We start from the raw sequence: 20,780 nt of genomic DNA, 5'->3' as shown, positions 1-20,780 counted from the left end.
CTTGTCTTTGAGGGCCAGCTCACTTTCTTTGAGGGCTAATTCTCGTGCTGTCTTGGCCTCTACATACCACCTCTGATATTCATGTTCTTGTTCCACCTGGAGTATCTCATCCAGCTGGTCTTTCATCCACTGGGTGAGTTCCTGTCCGGTGAACCCTGTATCCTTGCCCATGTTCATGAGGGCCTGGCGCTGTTCTAGAGACATGGTCATGGTTTAGGAGAAGGACTAGGGAAAATGGTTTGTGACGATGACGCTGGTGGAAGTGTCCCTTAATGTGGTGGCACTTCAGTGGGGTGGCACCCTTTCAATAAGGTGGCACTGTGGTTGAGTGTGCAGTGTGAAGGTCACACTGAGGGAGCGTTCCTGAAGGAAGTCTGAGTCCTTATGGGCGGATACGCTAGTAGGATGGAGTGCTCCTGAAGGGGTGTTAGTCCTTATGGGCAGAAACTCATGGTGAATGGGGGTGTTCCTGAAGGAGCTAAGGTCCTAATGGGCAGAGACATTGGTTGTATGGCACTCTGTTTCTTAGGTACAGGTGCAGTGGCTTATGGTTAAGTGCTTGGGTTTGGTGGCACTATGGTGCCGATGTTCTGGGGAACAGTGCACAATGTCAGTGCACGAAACGGCACTGAAGGAAATGGCACTCTGCCTGAGGCAGAAGGTAATCAAGGAGTAAGAGGGAAAGGAGAGACGCTGGTAGACAGTCAGTGAGAGAGGAAAGGGAAAGAAGAAAGATAAGTGCTTCAGTAATTCGGTTGGTTGGCAGTGCCTCAAATTAGTGGCATTGTGGGAAGGGGAGACTGGGGCATGGCACTCATGGGTGGCTAGTTTTACGAACTAGAAATTGCTTCCTGACATGGGGAAAGGAAGTCTTCTTCCTGACATGCGGAGAGGGAAGATATGGGTGTGGTACTCAATATGCAATTTGGCACTTGCAGCATACGCAAGTCTTGAATGAGAAATACCCACTCGTGCACGGCAGTTGATAAACGTGTAAGTAATTAGTTGTCTGTGCGCTCGATGGCATATAAGAATTTATATGGGCTGAAGCACTAAATGAAAAAAGCAGGTATGCGATAGTAGTTGCTGAACACGAGCACTTATAAATTCTGTGCACTGTGTATATGATAAAGGAATACTGTAATGGGTTTGAATCTTAAAAGATCAAAGGTTGGATAAACGAAAAGAAAATTCTTCGTAGTTGGCTTTTATGACTTGTGGGCTTATCTTCCAATACTCGTGGATAAATTTTGTATGCCCCTTTGTTATGCTAACTCAAGAGGCAATAAATTATGTTAATGAAGTTACGTTAAGGTAAGGTTTCTTTCTCTTACAAAATGAATTCGTGGAGACTATGGAAGGTTACTAATATGTTCTTGCCCTGACAAGTGATAGTAAGTAAAAGTTGTAAAATGTTTCAAAGAGCTTCAAGTCTTTGGGAAGGTTTACGTTAAGGTTGGAAAGTTATGAAACTTCACTCAGCATGAACGAAAGATATAGGATCGAGTCACGTGTGAGAGAAAACAGCTGATCGTGGGTCGACTCGCTTTGTCGCGTGAACAGAGAATGGGAAGTGTTGGAGAGAAAACGGATACAAAACAACAAAACTCTACTTTCTTCGCTAAATGCGGGTTTTGAGTGCAAAAGCGAATTATTTAACTTTAAACATCACCAATGTCTTTACTTTACTGAATATACGCTTGGAATGTTGTTGTTACTACACTGGAAATGATTCACGCGTGTGCCAACTTGAACAGAATGTCTGCTACTCGCTCTTCAGCGTTGTGATACCAGAAATCGCTACACGTGGTTTAACTGTCGTAAATTCAAAGTCCTATATCACAGACAGAGAAATTGTACACTTTCTCTGCTGTAACTGTTCTTGAATAATACTCCTAGCTAACTGTTCACGGCTAACACATGCGATGATTCCCTAGTAAACACTTCCCAACTCCTATGCTTAATCATTTGGCAACACAACATAACTGTTCCCTACAACTGGGAAGTTTTGCGGTGAGTAACAATCATGATCCGCAAGCATGTCTCGCTAATTTAAGAACCTATGCACTTTCGCCTGTGTTATGAAGAAATTCTAACAAGAGACTAGTTGCGTTTTTACTCTTTCTCTTAAAAATTAATATCACTTTCCTAGTTATCCCTACATATCCTTAATGTTACAAGACTTAATGATGATAACCTCTTTACCTGTATGTTCCCTGCTTCCAGTCGCCTTTGTGTGCCTTTGTAAACGGAATTAATTAAATTAAACAATGATTTATTCCTGGTTCATTTCATTCCTAGTTTTTTAGCTGATAACAAGGCTATTTATTGCTATTGTCCTAGGAGATCCTGGTATTGGTTGTCATTCTTATGTATGGGGGTCCTTTGGAGAAGAAACAATGAGGGTTTTTTACTTAGGACTGCCTCAGAGGCCAAAGGGAACACCCAGACATAATCAAAAGGGAAGAAAATGCAGGACTTACCTTGATTTTACCATTTAAGTTAGGAATGGGAAGGTTGCCAATTAGAATTAGAACTCTCTTTACCTTAGATGTATTTATTTACAGAAAGAAAGCAAGGCAAATCTGATGCTGATGATACAGCATTTAAGATAAAAAAATAAAAAGAAAAGGGGTAAGTCCCAGGGTAAATGCAGTCAATTTCTGCGAAGAATTATCTTGTATGCAACGGGTATGGCTGCCAAACTGTCAATCAGGGAATGCTTGCAATATCGTAATGGCAGTCTTTCAAGATGATCTGAGGCACCGGCTAGCGAAACTGGACCGGGATATTCGATCTCCTGGAAGAGAATCCCAGAATTAGCATACACTTGTATACAAAATCAGTTCTCCCTTGTTACTAAACAATGCACCATAAAGGAATTGATTAATTAGTTTTAATTAGCCCAAGTTAACCCTCTAACGCCGAGCCTCTATTTACAAAAGTGTCTGTCGTATGCTGGCGGCGTTCGGGAGTTAGAGCTGAAGCGGAAAAAAGTTTTTTTAAAAAAATCACAGCACGCTTAGTTTTTAAGATTAAGAGTTCATTTTTGGCTCCTTTTTTTGTCATTGCCTGAAGTTTAGTATGCAACCATCAGAAATGAAAAAAAATATCATTATCATATATAAATATTGAAGTATATGACAGCGCGAGAAAAAAATTTCATATATAATTGTATACAAATCGTGCTGTGAGCAAAATGGTTAAAGCTAACGAGTTATTTTTTTTTCTTTGTATTGTACACTAAAATGCGATGATTTTGGTATATAACAAATTGTAAAACGATCAAAGCAACACAGAGAAAATATTATCACAAAATGATGCACGAATTCGTAACGTGCGGACATAAAAAAAAGTTTTTTTCAAAAATTCACCATCAATCGAAATATTGTGCTAGAGACTTCCCGTTTGTTGCAAAATGAAGGTAATTGATTGAATATTACTAGACTGTAAGAGTTTTAGCTTACAATTGCAGTTTTCGACCATTTCGGTCGAGTTAAAGTTGACCGAAAGTAGAATTTTTTCGATTTATCGTGATTTATATGAAAATGTTTCAAAACTGATAAAAGCTACAACCATGAGTTATTTTTTTTTTGCATTCTACATGAAACTGTGCACATTTCCATATATAAAACTTTATGTAACAACTAAAATAAAACTGTGCAAACATTACGACAAAGTGACGAAAGAATTTCTGAGATGTTCGGCCGAGTTACCGCGCGGACGTAAGGAAAAAGTTTTTTTCAAAAATTCACCATAAATCGAAATATTGTGCTAGAGACTTGCAGTTTGTTGCAAAATGAAGGTACATGATTGAATATTACTAGAATGTAAGAGTTTTAGCTTACAATTGCGTTTTTTTATAATTTCGGTCGAGGCAAAGTTGACCGAAGGTTGAAATTTTGGCACATCATGATTTATATGAAAATATTTCAAAACTGATAAAAGTTACAACCATGAGTTATTTTCTGTTTTATTCTACATGAAATTGCACACATTTCCATATATAAAACTTTATGTAACAACTAATATAAAATGGTGCAAACATTACGACAAATTGACAAAAGAATTTCCGAGATGTTCGGCCGAGTCACCGCGTGCGGACGTAAGGAAAAAGTTTTTTTTTTTTTTCAAAAATTCACCATAAATCGAAATATCGTGCTAGAGACTTCCAGTTTGTTGCAAAATGAAGGTACATGGCTGAATATTACTAGAATGTAAGAGTTTTAGCTTACAATTGAGTTTTTTTACCATTCCCGTCGAGTTAAAGTTGACCAAAGGTTGAAATTTTGGCACATCGTGATTTATATGGAAATATTTCAAAACTGATAAAAGATACAACCATGAGTTATTTTCTGTTGTATTCTACATGAAATTGCGCACATTTCCATATATAAACTTTATGTAACGACTAATATAAACCGGTGCAACATTACGACAAAGTGACAAAAGAATTTCTGAGATGTTCGGCAGAGTTACTGTGCGCGGATGTAAGGGAAAAGTTTTTTCAAAAATTCACCATAAATCGAAATATTGTGCTAGAGACTTCCAATTTTTTGTAAAATGAAGGTACATGACTGAATATTACTAGAATGTAAGAGTTTTAGCTTACAATTGCGTTTTTCGACTATTTCGGTCGAGTTAAAGTTGACCGAAGGTTGAAATTTTGGCACTTATCATGATTTATATGGAAATATTTCAAAACTGATAGAAGCTACAACCATGAGTTATTTTATTTTGTATTCTACATGAAATTGAGCACATTTCCATACATAAAACTTTATGTAACACTAATATAAACCAGTGCAAACATTACGACAAAATGACGAAAGAATTTCTGAAATTTTCGGCCGAGTTACCGCGCGGACGTAAGGAAAAAGTTTTTTTTTCAAAAATTCACCATAAATCGAAATATTGTGCTAGAGACTTCCAATTTGTTGCAAAATGAAGGTAAATGATTGAATATTACTAGAATGTAAGAGTTTTAGCTTACAATTGCATTTTTCGACCATTTTGGTCAAGTCAAAGTTGACCAAAGGTTGAAATTTTTTGTAGTTGACATATGGTATGTCCACTCGGCACCCAACAGACAATTTTAGTCGACGTACGGTACGTCCAGTCGGCGTTTAAGGGTTAACACAATGGAGGGAGTAGGTTAATAATGTTATTGATACTTTACTTAAACACGAGGCAAGTCAAGGGTTGATTAGTGGCTGGTCTTTGCAAACAAAGGGAAGGCAAGAAGGGGAATGGAAATGGTGAAAATCTTGGAGAAATAAATAAAAGAATTTCACTAGAATGAACGGAGGGGTACTGGTGAAAAACTGCTTCTCAGACATACCTTCTTATGCTTATGTGAGCTCTTAAACAAGCCTTCAAACTTGTATTCTGAGCGTCCTTTGTCACCAGTCCAAGATGAGAGAGGGCCGGATGACTGTTCCTCACAGTAGCCAGTTCGTCTCTGCCTTGGCTGGTGTTGGTTTGTGTGGACGCTGGGGTGTGTGTTTGTGTGTGCATGAGCCAGGTGAATCTGGAAGCAAGTTGGAAGCCAGTAACTAGGTCAAGGAAAAAGAGGCATTATAGTCTAAGGTCCTAAAGATTAAGTTAGCAGCCTTCCCTTCAAGTGGCCTACGTCTCTGTTAATTATAACCTCCCTAAAGCCTATGCCAATAACACTACCCCAAGTGGGGGAAAATTTAGGATTGTTCTTTAACAGGGGGGTGTGAAAAGGGGGGTCTATTGTACTCACTTCCGTTCAGGTGTAGAGAAGAATGCGTTCTTTGTTCAAAACAAGTGATAACCCTCCCTTTCCCTCCATGTTGTTTGGCCTAACATTCAAATGAGAAGTACTTTTGTAAAGTCTCTGCTGAGCAAGTTTTCTGTGATGACGTCCCATTTTCTTTGCCTCTGCAATTCGTCACACCTGGCGTGTTGGGTCACGCCAATCCAATCATTTAATCTATGTATAAAATTGTTTACCTGTCTCCGATTTGTATACCATGTATTCTTCTTTCGCAGGCATCAAGATTGTATTCAACTTCAATTCTGTCCATTTGTATAATTTAAAGTGTACTGGTTCACTGTATTTATTGTTAATTATTATCGACCTCAGGTCACCCTTGTTCGCATTGTATTCCGTGGTGTGACGTCAGTCTGCCGCTATATAAACCGCCTGGGTCACCAATAAATCAGCAGTACCTTTTTCCTGCTCGTCTTATTTTGCACCTCTTAAAGTGGTGACCCCGGAGTGGTTCCCAGGGCCATTAGCGGACCCATACGGCGACTCAGTCTTGGCTCCAGGAACTACCTCACGCCCCTAACGGTCTAACTACAGCGCTGTAACCAGCGTTCGGGCGTGCTGACTCTCATTGGCAAATCACCAGCGTCATTAATGGACTCACACAGCGCGCTTCCAAGTGCGTTTTGACGCGAGTATCCCACTCCAATTAAGAGGGCAAGAGCGAGCATGGACACGGACATCCCCTCCCTCGTTCAGTTAACCGCTAACCTCGCGGATTTGGATGTCTACCTCCCTCCCATATCACCCGCGCCCGCCCTGCGCTGAGGCTCTCGTGCTCCTCCACACCCCTGCCCGCGCCCCACACTTTCCCCTGCCCGGGGCCCTGCCCGGCAGGACAAGCAAGGGCTGCCCTGGCCGTAAAGCTGCCGCCGTTCACACGGGAACCTGTCGGCGTGGCTGTACAGGGTCGAGAGTTAATTCAGGCTGGTGGAACTCAACGAAAGGTGCTACAAGCAGACACGGTACTCAGTGCCCTACTGGAGGAGATCTACAGGAAGCTCGTCCCGTGGGTGTCCACTGCACACCCCCTCACCTACCACCTCCTGAAGAAGTCCCTCCTCGAGGCGTGCTCCCTGCCGGTCGCCGAGCGAGCCGCCCGCGCCCTCGACCTCGCCGTCAGCCCGCGGCAGGATCAGAGCGTCATGGAGTCATGGGGCATGAGTCAGGACCTCCTCACCGTCCCCGACACCGACAGCAGTGGAAAACAACAAGAAATAAGCCTGTCGCGGGAGCTCCTCCTCCGTCAGCTCCTCCTGGAGGTCCAAATGCAAATCCCTGAGCCCTACGCCATGCCCCTCGAGGTCCTGATCCGCATGGCGCAGCACCTGACAGACTCCGTGAAGGCAACGAAGCAGGTACCAGCGCCCGCACTCCCCGTCAGCGCCATCCAGCAGGAGGAGGGCGCAGAGCAGGAGGTCAACGCCGTCACCAGGAGGTGCCCAACGCCTCACAACGGGTGGAATCCCCCGGGTCTTGCCACTACCATAGGTGGATCAGCAAGGATGCCCGGAACTGCCTTCCGCCCTGTTCATTTGTCCGTCCAAAAAACGGGGGAGGCGTCGGCCAGCAGGACAGGCCGCCATGGCAACAGAAGAACCCAGGGGCCCAGAGCCAGTAGGCTTCTACGTTCGCGACACCGTCTCCGGCAGGATGATGTTGGTCGACAAGGGGGCCTTTAGATCAATCTTCCCGATGTCCAGAGAGGACCGCAAGCGACCACCGGACCCGGCTGCCTCCCTGATGGCCGCCAACAGGTCCCCCATCCTCTCCTATGGCACCAGGCTCCTGTTGATCTCCATCCTTGGCCGGAGATATTCCTGGGACTTCGTCGTCGCGGACGTAAGGACCCCGCTCCTGGCTTGGGTGCGGATTTCCTTGCCCACTTCTGGCTGGCAGTCGACGTCGGTCGGAAGCGCCTCCTCGATACAGACTCCTGCCAGTCGCTCGTTAGCAACGGGACCCAAGGCGCCCACCATCTGCTCCGCCGCCCCCCACCAGTACTCACAGCTGCTGAAGGAGTTCCCTGATGTGTTCAAGCCCGAGCTCCGCCAGGTACCCGGGGCCCCAGCCAAACATGGCATCTACCATCACATAAAAACAAAGGGCCCCCCTGCACACGCGAAGTTCCGGAGGCTTCCCCCTCGGCGCCTTCAGGAGGCCAAAAACGCCTTCGCCGAAATGGAGCGAATGGGAATATGCAAGAAGGCCTCCAGCCCGTGGGCCTTCCCCCTCCACATGGTGCAGAAACCGGACAGCTCCTGAAGACCCTGCGGCGACTACAGGCGGCTCAACCTTGCAACTGAACCTGACCATTACCCCCTGCCGAACATGCAGGATCTCACGGCCTCCTTCCACGGGGCCAAAATATTTTCTAAATTGGATCTCTTGAGATCTTATTTTCAGGTGCCAGAGGACGTACCGAAGACCGCCATCATCGCACCTTTCGGGTCCTACGTCTTCGCCTGCTCCATCTTCGGCCTGAGGAAGGCGGGGGCGACTTTCCAGCGGCTCATGGACAGCATCCTGGGGGACCTGAAGTTCTGCGTCTGCTACGTGGATGATATCTTTATATTTTCCCGGTCCCACAAGGAACACCAGCAACACATCCGGGCAGTCCTGCAGCGCCTGCAGGAGAACGGCCTCGTCGCACATTTCGACAAGTGCACCTTTGGCGTCCAGAAAGCCGACTTCCTGGGCCACGAGGTATCCCGGGATGGTGTCCGCCCGCTCACATCCAAAGTTGCAGCCGTCACCAGGCTTCCCGTCCCCACCTCCGTCAAGGCCGTCCAGGAGTTCCTCGGGACGGTGCACTACTACAGGAGGTTCATCCCCTGGGTCGCACACATCATGGCCCCCCTGACGGAAACCCTGAAGGGCCAACCAAAATCCTTAGTGTGGGGACCCAGCCAGCAGCAGGCCTTCTCCCTGAAGAAGGCTGCCCTTGCCGAGGCAACCGCCTTGGCCCACCAGGACCCCACTGTTCCCCTCCAGCTGACGACAGACGCCAGCAGCGTCGCCTGTGGAGCCGTCCTGGAGCAGGTCATCGACGGCGCTCCCCAGCCCATCGCCGCCTTCAGCAAGAAGTTCAACCTCGCAGAGGCCCGCTACAGCACCTTCGACAGGGAACTCTGCGCAGTATACCGGGCAGTCCGGCACTTCATGGTCTTCCAGGCAGCAGCGACACCTCTCGGCCATCGCGGAGTTCACCTGCTCCGTCAAGTACCTCCCCGGCAGGAAGAACCCTGTGGCGGATGCCCTCTCCAGAGTCGAGCTTAACGCAGTGCAGCTCGGGATCAACTACGAAGACCTCGCCAGGGAGCAGGCCGCCAACCCAGAGACCCCAGCCTACCGCACCGCCATCACGTTCCTGAAGTGGAGGGACGTTCCCCTCACCCCCGTGGGCCCAAATCTCCTCTGCAACATCATTACCGGCCAGCCCCGCCCCCTGGTGCCCGCCTCCTGCCGCGGCCAGGTATTCGACGTCATCCACAGGCTGTCACACCCCTCCGGCAGGACGATGGCCAAGCTACTGTCAGAGAAGTTCGTCTGGAACGGAGTGCAGAAGGACGCGAGGACCTAGGCGAGGCAGTGCCTGCAGTGCCAAACCAGCAAGGTGGGACGTCACACCGAGTCTGGGGTAGGCGAGTTCTCGCAGCCAGGGCGGCGGTTCGGCCATGTTCACATCGACATTGTCGGGCCCCTTCCCCCGTCAGGCGGGTCCAGATATCTCCTGATGGTGGTCGACCGCTCACCAAGGTGGCCCAAAGCTACACCAATGCAAGAAGCCACCGCCAGCGCATGCGCTGAGGCCCTACTCTTCAGTTGGATCAGCCGTTTCAGCATCCCAGACCACATCACAACCGACAGGGGCCCTGCCTTCCTGTCCGAGTTGTGGTCTGCCTTGGCTCAGCTGCTGAGGACAGCTCACCACCACCACGGCCTCGCTGCCAACAGCTTGGTTGAGCAATTTCACAGGTCTCTGAAGGCGTCCCTTATGGCCTGATGCACCGCCGAGGACTGGAAATACCAGCTGCCGTGGGTCCTCCCCGGGTTGAGAACCGCCCCCAGGGCCGACGGCGCCCCTTCCACAGCTGAGAAAACCTACGGCGAGCCCCTCATGGTCCCAGGCGAGCTAGTTACAGAGGACTGCCACAACCCATCTGTCCAGAGGCTTCGCGACATAGTCGGCAAGTTCGCCCCCTGCAAGAGGCGACAGGTCGGCCACCTTCACGCCACCCGGCCTATCCTCCACCACCCACGTCTTCGTCAGGGATGACGCCATCCGCCCACCACTGACCAGACCCTGCAAGGGGCCCTTCCGCATGCTGGAGAGGAACAACAAGGCGTTCCTGCTCGCCCTTCACGGGAAGAACGACTGGGTGTCGATAGACCACGTCAAACCCGCCCTCCTAGAGGAGGACACAGACGTCACCGCACCGCGCCCTCCATCTGGACAGCCATTGTCACAGCCGGCCCCCGTAAGAAGCGGGCAAGTGGTCGCCCCCGAGAGCACCCGCAGTCAGCCGCCCCCACACACAGGGTGTCTCCCCGATGTCCTCATGCAGCCGTGGCACCCTTCAGCGCCCCAGCAGATACGCTGACTAATCAGACGTTACCCACGTCTTTTGGGGGGAGTATTTGTAAAGTCTCTGCTGAGCAAGTTTTCTATAGTGACGTCCCATTTTCTTTGCCTCTACAATTCGCCACACCTGGCGTGTCGGGTCACGCAAATCCAATCATTTAATCTATGTATATAATTGTTTACCTGTCTCAGATTTGTATACCATGTATTCTTCTTTCACAGGCATCAAGATTGTATTCAACTTCAATTCTGTCCATTTTTGTATAAATTAAAGTGTACTCATTCACTGTACGAGGGTAAGTCAAAAAGTTCCAGGAAAAATTGTTGAATGATGTATTTACACAGGAATGAAACAACCCAAATATTTGGTAAACAATTATCTGCGATGTAGTGATCATATAGACTTGTTACCTCAGTCATCCTCTTGCTACCGTGGTGTTAACATCTGCTTCAGAAAAGTAACTTCTTGAACCCATGGAAAATAAAAATTTTGAGATGAGAGCTAACATCAAGTTCCTGACCAAGCTTGATTGGAAACCAGGAAAAATTATTGAAGCTTTGCAACAAGTTTATGGAGATTCTTCTCCATCTAAATCAGTTGTTTATGATTGGATAAAGCGATTTAAGGACGGTCGGGAGGACCTCAAAGACAACCCAAGAGAGGGAAGACCATCGACTGCAAAAAATGAAAGAATTGTGGCTTTGGTGCAGAATCTAGTGGATGAAGATCGTCGGATTACTATGGATATGATAGCTAATGAAAGTGGGATCTCCCATGGTTCCGCATTTTCAATTTTAAATGAAAATCTTGGTTTGAGTAAACTTTTCAGCACGTTGGGTCCCAAAAGCGTTGCGAAGACCAACTGCATCAAAGAGCTGAACTTTCTCTTGCAGTTTTAACGAAGATTGAATCAAATGAATCAGAGTTTTTGACCGGTTTGATACTGGAGATGAAACTTGGATCCATCAATATGACCCAGAAAGTAAAATTCAATCAAAGCAATGGTTACCAAGAGGTTCAGCTGCACCAGTGAAGTTCAAAGTGGCGAGATCTGCCCAGAAGGTTATGGCAACAGTGTTTTGGGACTCCAAAGGAGTGATTTTGATTGATTTTGTTGAAGGACAAAAAACAATCACCGGGAACTACTACAAAGGTGTTTTGCAAAAACTGAAGACTGCATTGGCTAAAGCAAAAACTGAAGACTGCATTGGCTAAAAAACGTCGAGGAAAGTTGCACCGCAGAATTTTGTTCCATCATGATAACGCTCCAGCACATTCATCAAGGGTTGCAAGAGAAGTCCTACGGAAATTTAGGTGGGAAACTCTTCCACATCCTCCTTATAGTCCTGATCTTGCTCCTTCAGATTTTTTTCTGTTCCCAAAACTCAAGGAACACTTAAGAGGAGTCCGGTTTGAATCTTTGGATGCTGCTAAACATGCAGTTTCAACATGGTTTAATAGAAAGGCCCCAAATTTCTACAAAGAAGGGTTGCAGAGGTGGAAACAGTGCCTTGAAAAGTGTATAGAGTTAGATGGTAGATATGTAGAAAAATGATGTTTGAATTTCCTTAAATAAAGAGTATATTGAATTTTTCCTGGAACTTTTTGACTTACCCTCGTATTTATTGTTAATTATTATTGACTTCAGGTCACCCTTGTTCCCATTGTATTCCGCGGTGCGACGTCAGTCTGCCGCTATATAAACTGCCTGGGTCACTAATAAATCAGCAGTACCTTTTTCCTTCTTGTCTTATTTTGCACCTGTTAAACTTTTATTCAGAAATTTGAATTATTTCCTAGTTGGCTACGAGGGAGGAATGTAAATACATGAAAAAATATATATATGTATAAAATATATATATAATATGTATATATATATATTATATATAAAATATATATATATATATATATATATATATATATATATATATATATATATATATATATATATATATATATATATATATATATATATATATATATATATATATATATATATATATATATATATATATATATAAATAAAGATAAAATCCATGAAGGAAACGGAAACACTGGAGTGCTGCGAGGCCTTTCGACGCTATATCCTTTACTTAGAAGACTGAAGAAATATAAATGTATGTTTACAAAGAAAGCTCATATAAATGACAGATGGGGATTATAAAGGAAACATATGTACCTGGAATCCAACACAATTGAAGAATTAGTAGAACTGCCAAAACAGGATTAAATATTTAAGAGGTTTTTACAAAGGATTAGGATCAACCTTTCAGGAGCAGGGACAGGACAATTAAAAGATTATACAGGTTCGTGACTGACCACCTAAAAATTTTTAGTACAACACAATAATTCTCTTTTTTTTTTTGTAAACAATAGTAACTTTTTGCAAGATGAACATTTTTACAAGTAAAAAATTATAGTAAACATACGGATATATAGAAAATATATATCAAGTAGCTAACTTGTAATTAAGTCAGTGATTTTATCTTTTAGGTCATTCTTGAACATTTTTTTAATACAGGGGTCCAAATAATACATGCCAGGGCTAAGATTAAAATTACAACTGGAAGTAAGCTGGATAATAGCAGACTCCAATAGATTTCCTGCTGGTATTGATGTAAATGATTTACTCTGTAATTTGAATAACCAGGTACCATCCATTAAGTTTACGTTAGAATTAGAAAAAGACCATTGCCTCCCTTTCTTAGATGTTTTAATACATAGAAAACCATTTCAATGTAAATTCAGTATTTATAGGAAACCAACCAACAACTTAACTTACATCCATTTTTATTCAGGCCATCACCTCAACATCAAAATATCAATTTTTTCCTCTATGTTTTTATGAGCCTTGCGCATTGTCAGTCCCCAGTATTTGGATAAAGAAATTGAATACATAAGAAAAATAGGGACAGATTTATGTTATCCTTCACATATACTAGATATTTGTTATAATAAAGCCCACAAAAAGTTTTGTAGTGAAAGTAACATGAAGAAAGAAACCCCTAAGAACATTCTTAGCTTGCCTTAGATGAGTGGTTTTAAAAACATAAAATCATTGTTAAAACCTTTTAATGTAAACCTCGTTTTTTCTTATAATAACACACTCAAAAGAATGTTAATAAAAATAGCCCTAAAGAAAACAACAACATAATATATAAAATTCCATGTTTGGATTGCCCCTCTTTATATTGGCCAATCTAGCAAAGATTTAGATGTACGTATTAAGCAACATAAGTATTCAGTCAAAACTGGACAAGCATCCAATGCTATATTCATTCATTTAAGTGAAAACTCTCACAGGATTAATTGGACTGAAAGTTCAATGATTGCCAGATCAAAAGATTTCTCTTCAAGAAATCTATTGGAGTCCGCTATTATCCAGCTTACTTCCAGTTGTAATTTTAATCTTAGCCCTGGCATGTATTGTTTGGACCCCTGTATTAGAAAAATGTTCAAGAATGACCTAAAAGATAAAATCACTGACTTAATTACAAGTTAGCTACTTGATATATATTTTCTATATATCCATATGTTTAATATAATTTTTATTTGTAAAAATGTTCATCTTGCAAAAAGTTATTATTGTTTACAAAAAAAAGAGAATTATTGTGTTGTACTAAAAATTTTTAGGTGGTCAGTCACGAACCTGTATAATCTTTTAATTGTCCTGTCCCTGCTCCTGAATGGTTGATCTTAATCCTTTGTAAAAACCTCTTAAATATTTAATCCTGTTTTGGCAGTTCTACTAATTTTCAATTGTGTTGGATTCCAGGTACATATGTTTCCTTTATAATCCCCATCTGTCATTTATATGAGCTTTATTTGTAAACATACTTTTATATTTCTTCAGTATGCTGAGTAAAGGACATAGCATTGAAAGGCCTCGCAGCACTCCAGAGTTTCCATTTCCATTGTGGATTTTATCTTTATTTGTATATTAATCACGTTCCATATTTTCGTGACTCAGTTATACATACATACATACATATACATATATAGATATATATATATATATATATATATATATATATATATATATATATATATATATATATATACTGTATATATATATATATATATATATATATATATATATATATATATATATATATATATATATATATATATATATATATATATATATATATATATATATACATATACTGTATATATATATATATATATACATATACTATATATATATATATATATATATACTGTGTATATATATATGTGTGTATATATATATATATATATATATATATACATATATATATATATATATATATATATATATATATATATATATATATATATATATATATATATATATATATATATATATATATATATATATATATATATATATATATATATATATATATATATATATATATATATATATATATATATATATATATATATAAATGTATATGTATATGTATATATGTATATATACACATATAAATATATATATATGTATAAGTATATGTGTATATATATATATATATATACAGTGAACCCCCGTATTTGCGGGGGATGTGTCCCACACCCCCCCACGAATAGGTCAAATCCGCGAATGCTTGAAACCCCTCTAAAAACACTTAGAACTGGCCATTTTGATAGCTTAAACAAGAAAAACCCTGTAAAAATGCTTATACCTGACTATTTTAATAGTTTTATCACAAAAAGTGCATTTATTCATGAAAATTATATGAAAATACAGTAATTAGTGAATATTTCTTGGTGAAAAATATCGCGAATGGGCCGAATTTTCAGAAATGCGTGATGGCTAGATATGTTCCACAGAGAAACCATAAATGCGTGAGTCCCATGAACCATGAGAACGCTGAATACGGGGTTTACTGTATGTATATATGATGTCTGCTTGGTCTACATCACCCTCCTCTTTGTGGGTTATATTATATAAGGCATAGAGGTCTAAACTCACCATAGGCTACAATACAGTAGGCTAAGCTATCCCATGTTTACATAACTTAGGCTAAGGTAACATAGGCCTAATGTCATAGGCTAGGCTACCATACCTAAAGGTAAATATTGGCCTTAGCTTCATGGCCAAAATTTTGGGATGTAAGGGTGGATATATCACTCTATAACAGATAAATAGATACATTTAAGGTATGATGATAACAGTTATATTAGTCCTTAAGATGGTAGGCCTACTTCCAAGGCTAATGGGAGGGATGTTTATTCCTTTTACAGCTCGGTTGCAAAGTAACAGAACAGTTGTGTAAAATCATATAAGGTAGCCCTGATCAACCATTGGTAGCTGTTTTTGACAGTGGTCCATCATTGTCTCTTTAATCCCTTAGTGTCATGGTCATCACTCAGATGTCTCGATCACTGCCTTTGAAGTCTTCCCCTCTAGGGTCTTGCCCCTACAGCCTTTTTCGCATTCAAGCAATGAATTATTGGCTGTTTATGTCCAGTTAGAACTCTTAAGGGTTTACCTGGACAGACATAAACCTGCAAGAGGAGAAGTTTAGAATTTATCTGTGGTGTTAGAAGGCCAAACACTTATGTCCAAGATGGCTATAGTCTATGCACACATAGTTGATTCCTGAATATTTTGCCTTCTTGGAGATAATCGTCATGGCTTCTATACCGTAAACATGTCTTTATTTCCTTTAAAACCACCCTCTAACGAGGGTTGTTGTGTAGCTTATGGGAGTTATAACTATTTATGCCTCATTTTTTGTGCATGTTCAGTTTTAGCATGAGGTATTAAGCCTTTAGTCCTTTCGTTGTAGCAGGGACTCTTTCTCCACAACCAAATATGATAGTAACTTTGGCTTTCCATCTTATCGTTAGTTGTTAGGAAGCCCGGTATTGAATTTTTGGAGCATGAAGGTACACAGGTGTATAGGAGTGTACCTTCATTTATGAAAGTACTATTTATCTTTAGTTTTGGACTGTCGGTTATGGGCTTTTGACTTAAGCACAGGAGTCATCAGTACTCTACGAAATAGTCCTTTTTTTCCTTGTAAGGATCCTCTGACAAGTCTCGCTACGAGGACCTTACACCCTGTTGTGGTTCCAACGTCTGGCGGCACACATCAGGCAGGAATGTTGAAAGCTTTTTCTCTCCATTAAAAAGGTTTTAGTTCACTTGGCTGAACTCTGTTTCTCTGGCTGCACCAACCCACCAGCTTCATTCATTGTGGTAGTCAGCTAACTTTAACAGTAGGTAAAATTCATTCCAAAATATTGGTAATTTTCATGATAAAATTAATTATTTGGATACTTTACTTACCTACTGTTAAAGTGGAAACCCACCCAGCCTTCTCACATCATAGTGGGTAGTCATGAAGAAATATGACAGAATGTAAACATTCCAGCACCATCTGGTGGGAAACAGATGAATACAAAGACAGTCCTAGCGAGTTAGCCAAGTGTATTTTGATTTTTTTTTAATGCCAATTGCACCAAACAGTGCAAAGATAAAGCTAACTTTAACAGGAGGTAAGTACCCAAATAAATTTTATCATGAAAATCATCATTTCTCTCTCTCTCTCTCTCTCTCTCTCTCTCTCTCTCTCTCTCTCTCTCTCTCTCTCTCTCTCTCTCTCTCTCTCTCTCTCTCTCTCTCTCTCTCCTCCATAATTTTTTTACAAATATTGATAAAGTTAAAATCCATTAATTGAATATCAAATAAAACGTCATCAGTACTGTTGTTTTGATTTATATGAAAAATTCTCAATTCACTTGTGTAATACGCCTGGTATTGCTTCCGTGCATTCATATTCTTTCCACTGTCTTATGTACTATTGTTGTTTAATGAAGATACTGTATTAAGAAAGGTAATACCCCTTAAATAAATTAATACCCATTAGATGAATATCAAATAAAACGTCATCATTACCATTGTCTTAATCAGTATATATGTATAGATGTATATATTTATGTATTATTACATGTAACAGTGAGCAGAAACATGTTGGTAGTATATGTCAGCAATCTTAAGGATGTTTATTTGTTTGTCTGTCTCTTTTTCTGCTGTTATGTACTACAGTATCTTGTTTTATTGCACTTGTTAATCAAAAAGCTATTACAGTTTAAAGAAAAACGATAAAAAATTGAATACCATAAGCAGTGAATTGAAAACTAACTGGGAGAATGCTGCATAGCCCATCAAGACATTGTTTTGATGGCGGTTTGAGTAGCAGTATGCCTAGGGTAGTCTGTGCCATACATTACTGTTCAACTTTTTTTTATTTTGTTTTTAATTTTTCCACTAAAATTGATCAGACTATGGTAAAATAAAAGAAAATTTAAGAGGTTAACAATTCATTACATTATTAGTGTATTAAGTCATGCTGGTGTAAAGGAAGTCCAGGATGATCCTGCCTTTTCCATTGGCTTTTGTATCTAAAAATTTATATCATTTTCAGGATTGTGCCATGTTTGATGAAGGAGTGCATCAATTCAACAATGGTGCCATTTGTCCTTCCAGTTATCCTTTTAGTAGCAGAGAGAGCCACCAAAGAAGAGTTTGTTGAGCACATTCTCCCTCACTTAAAACCCATAATGAAGCTTACAGAACCAATTCAGGTAACTTGGGTCTATTCTCTAGAGTATTTGTAATTATGCAGATCAGTGTGTGTTTGGAGTAAATGCATAGCATAGGGGACAAGATAATTAGAGTGTTAAAGATACTGTACTGTAAAGAAAGCAAAGCAAAACTAGAAATGAGGACAGGAGAGAACTACTAGGTAAGAAGGAAAAAAAAGGGTAATATACAGTCGACCCCTGCCTATTCATGATTCAGGATTCGTGGCTTCACTTATTCGCAGATTTTCCTGTGGAACTTATCTCCAAATTATTTATGGAAAATCCGGTAATTCATGGATTTTTTCATTGAGCAATATTCACTAATTAATGTTTTCATGTTGTTTTTGTGACTAAATACATTTTTTATGATAAAAAAATCATTGACTAATTTTCAAATATTAATATTAATGTATAATTAAGTATACCTTAGTTTTACCAGATCACTGAGCTGATTAACAGCTCTCCTAGGGCTGGTCCGAAGGCTTAGACTTATTTTACGTGGCTAAGAACCAATTGGTTACTTAGCAACGGGACCTACAGCTTATTGTGGAATCTGAACCACATTATAGCGAGAAATGAATTTCTATCACCAGAAATAAATTCCTCTAACTCTTCATCAGCCGGCCGGGGAATTGAACTCCGGCCCATCGTAAAAACAGCAAAATATCTATGAAATGTATTTTTTTTTTAATGCATAAATATTTAGATACATGTACAGGCAGTCCCTGGTTTATGACGGGGTTCCTTTCCGACGCCGTGTTGTAAGCCGAAAATCGTCGTAACCTGAAATATTGTCGAAAATCATATGAAAACCTTACTTTTAATGATTTGGGTGTCTTGTAAATGATGTAAACTGTATTTTTATTGAGTTTTTCATCAAAAAACCTCCAACTTTTGACCATTCTGCCCTTTTTTTGGAGCAATATTTCTTCTGTCGGATCGGCGTTGTAAGCCCAGAACATGTGCTGCAACCCGGGAAATAATTTTTGATGAATATATTTGAAGTGTCGCAAGCTCAGAACGTCGTAAACTGAGCCTGATGTAAACCAGGGATTGCCTGTATTTCTTAACTCAGAGAGAGAGAGAGAGAGAGAGAGAGAGAGAGAGAGAGAGAGAGAGAGAGAGAGAGAGAGATATTAGGCAAACCTTGGGAAAGAAACAGGTTTTAAGCTTTATGCTGGTTATGCATGTGAACATAATATCTCTCTCTCTCTCTCTCTCTCTCTCTCTCTCTCTCTCTCTCTCTCTCTCTCTCTCTCTCTCTCTCTCTTAAGTTATTCTCTCTTTCTCCAGTAATTCATGAATACCATTACTCTTTTGATTGATATACAACGCAAGGCAACCCCCCATATCTCTCTCTCTCTCTCTCTCTCTCTCTCTCTCTCTCTCTCTCTCTCTCTCTCTGTCTACTTTATATATCCTTTAATGAAATATGAATTACTGTATCATTAAAAATATGAAACAAACTCCAGGAAGTTCACAAAGCCATCGTGAATGAGTGCGTGCATGCATATGTACGTGTTACAATTTTTTTATTGCTTTGACATAGGCTCTGTGATGACATGCTATTGGCTGGAGGAGTTGGAAGTAGCCAATCACAGAGCTTGTAGCAAATCCCCCCCGTCTCTCTCTTTTCTTGACAACACGTTATTGGCTGGGAGGGCTGGAAATAGCCAATCACAAAGCTTTTAGCTCAGATGCTTTGTGTATAGGATTCAGAAGGGTGTGTTGTATTTCTCTCTCTCTCTCTCTCTCTCTCTCTCTCACCGAGATAAGAAAGAGAGGGAGATTTTTTATGCATATGTAACATGTACAGTAATACCTCGACCTTATATGATTCAAGTTGCATGAATTCACAGACACGCGATATTTGCGAATCCTCAAGAAACCCTGCAAAAGTGTTTGTTTACATTTTTATGTAATTTATAAGTTTTCAAGCTTTTATGTGTAAATTTGTGAGAGGGTGCAAAAGAGAGAGCAGGTAGACATTGACTGCTAGTTTATTAAGGGAGCAGGCCGCTTATAAAGCGGCGTGCGGACGTCAGTACAAAGACATACAAGGACATACAGGTGACCCAAGGTCAACTGTTCTCAATGTGAAACAGGACAGGTAAATACAGACAACGTGACAAATAAAAATTAACAGATTAGACACAATAATGCTCTGACACATGTACAATACAAAAGGGCACAAATGAGTAAGTAATAAATGCACATTTACATAAATAAAACATGGCTAGGTACCCCGACCTAAGGTCACGGGAAAAAGCACCGTAGAAAACGGGAGGTTCACTAGAGAAAATCCGTTGAGCGGGGACTTTACAAATTAAATAACATTAAATAATACAAATAATAATTCTCTTACTCTCTCTCATGCTGAGATGAGAGAATTTTTATGGTTGCATGTATATGTTTATTTGTGTTGTATGATAAAAAAAAATGATTTGCCTAATAATAAGTACTAATTTTGTAATATAAGATTAATAAGATTAAATAATAATGAAAATAATAATGATATAACTGTAATTACAAAATTTTTACATTTCTATAGAAAATTGTGTGATATTTTAAAGAACCAATATAATTTCCTGATCTTTTGTGAAACCTTTGAAAAGAGGGGCGAGGGCAAAGCTGTCAAATATATCAGTTGTTGCCCACAGTGTGTCAAAGGATTTCTGCATACTCTCTCTCTCTCTCTCTCTCTCTCTCTCTCTCTCTCTCTCTCTCTCTCTCTCTCTCTCTCTCTCTCTCTCTCTCTCTCTCTCTCTCTCTCTCTCTCTCTCTCTCTCTCTCTCTCTCTCTCTCTCTCTCTCTCTCTCTCT

The 20,780-nt window shown here is 40.9% G+C and overlaps 1 protein-coding gene across 2 annotated transcripts in view; it reads left to right on the top strand.

Annotated features, from left to right (window-relative positions):
- LOC136847093 (SCY1-like protein 2) overlaps positions 1-20,780 on the top strand; it is a 144,201-nt gene that overhangs the window by 67,271 nt on the left and 56,150 nt on the right. For both annotated transcript variants that reach the window (XM_067118395.1, XM_067118394.1), the window contains one exon: positions 17,799-17,958. In XM_067118395.1, coding sequence (XP_066974496.1) covers positions 17,799-17,958 — 160 coding nt within the window. The remainder of the gene's footprint in view (positions 1-17,798; positions 17,959-20,780) is intronic.

This window comes from Macrobrachium rosenbergii, chromosome 16, assembly GCF_040412425.1.
Source record: "Macrobrachium rosenbergii isolate ZJJX-2024 chromosome 16, ASM4041242v1, whole genome shotgun sequence".
NCBI lineage: Eukaryota > Metazoa > Arthropoda > Malacostraca > Decapoda > Palaemonidae > Macrobrachium > Macrobrachium rosenbergii.
This window is presented reverse-complemented; position numbering and strand designations above follow the sequence as displayed.